We start from the raw sequence: 6,981 nt of genomic DNA on the forward strand, positions 1-6,981 counted from the left end.
GGAACTGGCAGACCTCTCCCCAGTGGTTGGGGTCGCAGGTGCAGTGTCCGCTCGCCGGGTCGCAGCGCCCGTTGGGGTGACATGGGCATCTCCGCTTGCAGTCAGGACCCCAGTACTGCTCGGGGCAGCCTGCGAAGGCAAGGAGATGCTGAGGATGGGGGGTGAACGGGGAAGCCCGGCAGCCCCCGAGCATCCAGGCTGGCAAAGGGGACGGCAAGAGCGGAGCCCTGGGGAAATACTCACGGGAACTGCAGTCTGCTCCGAAGAAGCCGGGTTTGCAGAGGCAAACGCCGGGTCTCACACAGACCTCATCCTCCCCGCAGGCATCTTCTCCCTCGCAGAGAGCTGTCGGCAGCAGGGCGGGCACGTCAGCACATGATAGTCCCCGCCAGGCACACACCCCACTGCTGGACCACCCGCCAACCGGCCACCTCCCACTGAGGCAGCCTTCCCGAGGAAACCACCATCCAGCTTCCCGCTCCATCCCTCCAGCCAAGCTGCAGCACCATTAGCATCTTGCTCGGTGGGAGTTTGGGGGTCCCCACGGTGCAGCACCCCACCACTGCCGTTTGACAAGAGCTGTAGGCTTCCCCCCCAACACACAGCGCCACAGAGGAGCCACCCAACTGACTGCAGCAACCGAGCTTTGGGCTTCATCACCGTCCATCACTCACCGGCCGTGCACTCCCGCCCTTCCTGCTTCCAGCCGGGGCAGCACGCTGGGCCGGCGGGGGGCCTGTGGGAGAGACATGGGGGCCATCAGCCAGGGCACAGAGGGGCCGGGGCCGGTGTGGCTTCACAGCTTCGGCTCAGGCAAAGCAAATGCGGGCGCTTGCACCGGCCCGGCGGGCCCCGGTGGGTGGGGAAGCAGCACGGCCCCCCGGGGGCATCGCTGCGGAAGGAAGCCAGCAAAATAGAAGGAAATTTAAGAGGCTGCAGCCCGAGTGGGCGGCGGGACTGGGCAGTGGGGTAAACCGACCTGGCTCTGCCGCTATGGAGCCCGTGACGGGTCCCCGACGCTCTGGGAGCGGCTGAAAGCTTTGCCAGCGACACAGAGCAAAGGCACCGAAGCGAAGGCAACGGAAGGCACTGCCATTGATGGCGAGACCAACAGGAGAGGCAATGCGGCAGCAAAGCGGAGGGGATGTCAGCTCCAAAAGCCTTTTGGGGTTTGCTACGCTTTCGTTTCCCACCTGGTGCACGGCGGAAGTTTTGCCAACGCTCCCCCATCCCCCCCTGTTGCCCTGTGCGCTGCGTGTGCGTGAGAAATAAGCCCTGGGTGCCCTAAATGCCCATGCATACCACAACCACGCTCCCCAGCATCACCCCAGTCTCTGCACCCACTCAATGCCAGGCTGCAGATCCTCATCCATGGAAGAACAGATGGACAATGACCCCCTGGGGCTGCTGAGATGGTGAGGCACAAGCAGGGACCTCCGTGGCACCTACCTGCAGACATTCCTGCCGTCAGGGTCGAGCTCCTGGGCAGAGCTCTGCACCCACAGCCACAGCTGGAGGCAGAGGATGGGCCGGGCGCTCCCCATCCTGACAGAGCACGAGGGCCCAAGTCCCGGTGGCTCTTCAGCCCCGTGCCGGTGTCCGTCTGTCCCGTACGTCCCGTCCCGTCCCGTCCTGTCCCTCCTGTGGTGCGGCCTCTTCCTCCCACCAGCCTTGGGTTTCTTCCTGAGGAAATGTGGGAGGAGGCGCCCCGATCCAGACGTCAGGGGTGCGGCGGAGAGGGGGGAGGCAGGGAATGCTGTCGCACGGGCTATTTTTGGCCCTTACTACCACCTTAGCAGCAGAAATGGGTGTCCAGGGGCTCAGCGCAGCCACACAGGGGCTTGTGCTTGCCTGAACATCTCACCTGCAGTCATCCCGCTCGCCCTGCACCATCCTCCATCACCCTCAAAGCTGTTTTACCCAACATACCCCCAACATACAACACTGCCTCCCCCTGCCCCGACCCCCGTGTGCTGCCCCACAGTGCTGCCGTGCCTGGTGGGGGCTAAGAGGTGGGATCCTCCCATTCCCCATGGGGACATGGCCTTCCCCAGGCTGGCCTTTGAACCGCTGCTGGCTGCCATCCCACCTCGTCGTCTCCCCAGGAGCTTTGTGTCAGCAGATGCACAGGAAACACCTTTTTCCTACCCAAGGCCGGCTCGGCCTGGGGGGGCCCCTGGGCTGGAAGTGTGCTGCTGCTCCCCCGGCCATGCAGGACTTAACTCCATCACAGCCAGCGCTGCAGCTCCTGTAGCCCCATTCCTCATCGGAGCTGACCCCCGAAAAGGGCTCTGTGGTCTGGCAGACCGCAGCCGGCCGCAGCCCTTTCAATCAACACAGGAAAAGTGAGGGCTGGGCTGGAGAACTGTGACCGAAGCCCAGCGGCATCACCCAGCCCTTCCCAAGCAAGGAGAGAGCGGAGGCTGCGGTGGTACCTCAAAGGAGAAATGAGACTGATTTATTTCCGACTCCAGTTCTAGAGCTAGAAAGTACCTGAGCCGAGGGGACCGAGTCGCCCCCGTGAATACAAGGATTGTTCCAGTCTTCCAGTTCCCAGTAGTAGCAGGAAGAGGTCCCAGTACAAAACCGATTCACCCCACGCCTGAACAGTGCAGGAGTGGCATTGGCGGTGCTGATCCCGACTGCTCCCAGACACAGGAGCACCCGGACACCCGGTGCAGTGTGCTCAGCCCCTCCCAGCCACGCGGTGACCCCAGGACAGTGCTCGGCCGGCTGGCCCAGGGACCCCAAATTGACCTTCACATTGCAGGGATGGGGGGAGGTATGAATGGAAAGGGGTGAAGCAAAATACCGCACAAGGCAGGATCCGGTGATGGGATTCTGGGCTGCGAGTAGAGGTGTTTGGCGGAAAGAACCCCTTTGGGGTGCAGCGGGGGGAAATGGGTGCAGACCTCCACCACGCTGAGCTGCAAGCACGAAGAAGTGGAGAGCGTGGCTGTGCAGGACCCCCGTAGCAAAGCCGTGGGCACAAGCAGGTGTGGACACAACGGAAGGGTGGCTGATGGGCAGAGATGCCCAGAGGTGCCGAGCTGTCCCGTGCCAGGCGGGCACCCCACGGCCGAGCATCCCAGCGGGTTTGGAGGAAGGCTGCCCCCACACTGCAGCTTTGCCGTCACCGCGGCATGGGGAACCAGCCGGGGCTGCTGTGCTGCTCTTGAAGATGCCAGGAGAAGAGGAGCCAAGAAGCACTGCTGCGAGGCCAGATCCGGCGCCCGTTCAGGTGGGGTCAGAGGGGCGGCGTGACTCTGTCGGGGGAGCCGGCTGCTGGCTTGCTCTCTCCCTCTGGCTCCAGCCACGGGTCCAGTGAGTCGATGATTTCCCAGGCTCCGGAGCAGGTGGATGCGGGGGGGTCTTTGCTGCTGCCCTGATACCACAGCCCAAAACTGCAGAGAGAGCAGATAACAGCTGTGGGGGAGAAGAGCCTTCCCAGGGAAGGAGCCGGATCCCAACCTCCCTCTGTTTGGTGGTGGTGGTGGTGAGATGCAGCCCGACCGTGAGCCCCTGGGAGAACGCAGCACCCCAGGGGCAGCAGCAAGGCTTGCCCTGCACCAGAAGATCCGCCCTGCACCAAGCGACCCCCCTGCAGCAGCATCCCTGCCAGTCCCGTGCCAGGCAGCCCTGCTCCATCCCCGTGGTACCCTGCAGGGCAGGCACCAAGCCCGGCGGGCACCGGCGCCACAACTGAGCCCCAAACCTCCTCTCTGCCGGCAGAGCCACCCTGTCCCCAGCAGCACCGGAGCATGGAAGCAAACTTACAAGCTCCTAATTTTGGATTCAGGAGGCTGAGCATCCACGCAGTCTGCGCCACGAGCTGGGTGCCACGAGCCCTCGTCTTCATCGCTGCAGCACAAAGGAGAGAGGGGAAAACCTGCGCTGAGTCATGGGCTCGCCACCAGCAAGTGCCACAGCCACCCTGGGACTCCCTGTCGAGCCCAGCAGCGTCCCCACAGAGCCACATGTGCGGAGGCTGCTGCAGAGCCAGCGGCACACAGACTGCAGCTGCTGTCCCCACAAACCACCAGTGGGCTATGACCTGCCACAAAGCCACAGCCAGCTGTGGGGATGCTCATGTCCCAGACGCAGCTGCGTTTCACGGCAAGCCCAGCCCTGACTCGGTGATCTCAAGCCACACGGCTCTTCAGACACTGGCTTCAAACCCTCGGCGCTTGGTCAGCAGACGGTGCATCCCCGGTCGCCGCAGCAGTCTTTAGGCATCTCCCCCCACACAGCAAGCGCACGCTTCTCCAGGGGAACAGCCTGACAATTAGCACCACCGGCCGGGCCTCGCAGGGAAGCAGGGTGACACACGAGAGGGGACCGCAGGGCAGCGTTGGTATGGCAGCGGCTATCCTTGCCAGGCAGGGAGGCGAGAAGGCAGGACCCCACACCCCCAGACCTCCCCACCACCAGCAGAGACCCCGATGCAAACATGCAGCAGGTTTCAGCAGCGTAGAAGAGCTCAGCCCCCTTCAGACCTTTATTAAAGCCCCTAAAAGCCAGTGATATCCAGCTCCCCCAGTGCCATACAGCAGCTTTAGCGCAGGCTTCGATCCCCGCCGCCAGCAGACACGCAGAGCCACCGCTGGTGCCCGGCAGGGTCCTGCCCTCCCCATCGTGAGAAGTCTGTTGGAGCCAACGCTGCCCACGAACATCTTGCAGAGCCTCCAGGGAACATCTCTACTGTCATCTTCAAAGGCTCTCCGTTGGACAGCCTCCAATCGTACAGCGCAGGGACCAGCCGGCCTCGTCCGGTGGTCCCAGTGCCACCACCACCTCGCCTCCCTTTTCCCACGTCCATGCAGGGACGAGTGGCATTTGGCCAGGCTGTGTGTGACTGGTGACAGGGACACGCGAGCGGCAGCAGAGAAGAGCCCAGCCCCTGCGGCGCTCCCAGGGCTAAGCTGGAGCAAGACATCCACTGCTGACAATAAACCTTTGATCTCTGGAAGGAGGCAGGGAGGAGAGCAGCTCTTGGCCTGGGGGAGTTCCCTTCCAGGGCGTCACACCACATGGAAACACCGGGGTCACCAGCCGGCATCCACCCCGCACGGGAGGCTCCCTGTCCTCCCTCCTGGTGAGCAGGACTCACCTGCTCGCCGACTCCTCCACTGTTCCCAGCATTTTGGCTCTGATTTTTTTTCTCTGTCTTTTGATAGTCGACTTCATTGCATCCAAGAAGAAGCTGGGAACTCTCTCTTCGTTCAGCAGCTCCCTGGCAAAAAAGCAGCCAGCTGGTTAACCCCGAGCCTGGCAAAGAAATCCTCCCCGGCTGCGCCAGGAGCAGCCTCTGATGGGTCACGGGTGGCTGCAGGGACAGGAGGGACCCGGCTCGCTGCCCCACGCCGCCGTGGCAGGACTCACCGCTGGTAATAGGCCAACTCCTCCTGCACCAAGAACAGGTTGGTCTTGAGCTCGTTCCGCTCTTGCAGGATCTCCTGCAGCTCTTCCTTGGAGAAGCAGCAGTGAGAAGGGCTCCCGCCCGTGTCCTGGTGCTGCAGTTCCTCTGTGGGTGATGGTGCTCCCTCCTGCGGGGAGAGAAAGGGAGTCAGCAGGCAAGCGGAGACCCCGCAGCCCCCACCCGAAGGCTGGGTGCTGTGCGCAGGCAGAGATGGAAAAGTCTCAGGAATGAGTTTGCCAGTCCGGCGCCACTGCAGCCCTCTGGGGACCACGGTGACTCCTCAGCTCAGCCAGCACCCACCACCCATCGCCACACGTGGCAAACCCCCCTCATCATCCGAGTCCCACACGGCTTTTCCTCCCATCACCTCGCCTTGCTCACTCCTGCCTCCACCCCTACCAATTTGTACAGACAAGGTGTTGCCGGCACCGCAGACACTGCACTGCTCAATTTTCAACAGCGGAGCTTACTCGAGCAGACGTGTCCCGCAGGCAGCTGGCGGGTCCAGGCATCACAGGAGCCCCGTGCAGGGACAGGAAGGTCGGGCCGGCATTATCGGTGCCCTTCAGCAGCGGGGCCACGGGCTCGGACTCACCAGGCTGGGCTTTGGCTGCTGGGTCTCAGAGGTGGCCCTGCTCCTCCTGTTCATTCCCCTCTGGGTTTGCAGCATCGCAGCCTCCAGGTCCGACTTCTTCTCCAACGCACTCTTGAGCTGAGCCTGCACCACAGCCACCTTGTGACGCAGCTCCTCGTTCATGGCCATGAAGCGATGCAGTTGCTCCTGCAGCTGGAGGGCACAGGGCAGCGGAGAGTGAGGCACAGCAGCAGCTCCGGGCCCCCACCCAGGGACATCAGCACCAGGGGAAAGGCATCTGCCCCAGCAGGCTCACCAGCTGCCGTGACAGCCCCAGGGCGAGGTGACATGAAAGCAGGTCCCTGGGCCCTTCACACACCACACCCGCGAGCTCCCACATGCTCACCGCCTCCGTGTCTCGGCTCTTGCAGACGATTTCGTGGGCTTGGGCACGAAGCTCATCCCGCTGCTTGTCCACCACCTCCTTCAGCCGCAGCATCACCTCCCGCTCCTTCCGCACCGTGCTATCTGAGCCCAGACACGGGGGGACAGGCGTGAGTGGCCCCCGGGACACAAGGAATCCCCTGACCCCAGAACACTATGGGGTTCCTTGATGCTTCTGCAAAGCTTTGTTCTACCATCATTTCTGGTAGACAGCAGAGTAGGAACAGAGGAAAGAGGGGAGCTGAGAGCTTTAGGCTGTGCCCGACGCATCCTTGTGCTGGCAATGGCATCCCACACCCTCTCTCCGCCCCCACCACCCTCCTGGGGGCTTTGGGGGGTGATCTAGGGATTTGGAGACCCTGTGGCTTGCAGAACAAGACAGCACTCATGCTCCCTGGTGGGACAGGTCTCCAGAGCTGGGCAGCACAGAGAACACGTTCAGCCCCGTACCCAGCTGGCCGTCCCCCATGAGAACACCACAATGGTGGCCGGGGACCCCAAACCCACCGGGACACCCACCTTCCTGGGACTGGCTCTCCGCAAG

At 63.0% G+C, this 6,981-nt stretch overlaps 2 protein-coding genes across 2 annotated transcripts in view; both read right to left on the bottom strand.

The window, feature by feature from the left end:
• Positions 1 to 1,544, bottom strand: part of SCARF1 (scavenger receptor class F, member 1) — a 5,175-nt gene extending 3,631 nt beyond the window's left edge. The window contains 5 exon segments of the mRNA XM_009885218.1: positions 1 to 4; positions 7 to 129; positions 244 to 345; positions 675 to 736; positions 1,450 to 1,544. The exon segment at positions 1 to 4 is cut by the window's left edge and continues 381 nt beyond it. Coding sequence (XP_009883520.1) covers positions 1 to 4; positions 7 to 129; positions 244 to 345; positions 675 to 736; positions 1,450 to 1,544 — 386 coding nt within the window.
• A 1,703-nt stretch (positions 1,545 to 3,247) lies between these two features.
• RILP (Rab interacting lysosomal protein) lies at positions 3,248 to 6,906 on the bottom strand. The gene is made up of 7 exons (XM_009885219.1): positions 6,888 to 6,906; positions 6,400 to 6,521; positions 6,015 to 6,206; positions 5,383 to 5,546; positions 5,111 to 5,233; positions 3,778 to 3,861; positions 3,248 to 3,404 (listed from the first exon to the last, which is right to left on the bottom strand). Exons 1-7 carry the CDS (start codon positions 6,904 to 6,906, stop codon positions 3,248 to 3,250), a joined length of 861 nt encoding a protein of 286 aa, XP_009883521.1.
• Positions 6,907 to 6,981: the final 75 nt, after the last annotated feature.

This window comes from Charadrius vociferus, unplaced genomic scaffold (assembly GCF_000708025.1).
Source record: "Charadrius vociferus isolate BGI_N301 unplaced genomic scaffold, ASM70802v2 scaffold54, whole genome shotgun sequence".
Lineage (NCBI taxonomy): Eukaryota > Metazoa > Chordata > Aves > Charadriiformes > Charadriidae > Charadrius > Charadrius vociferus.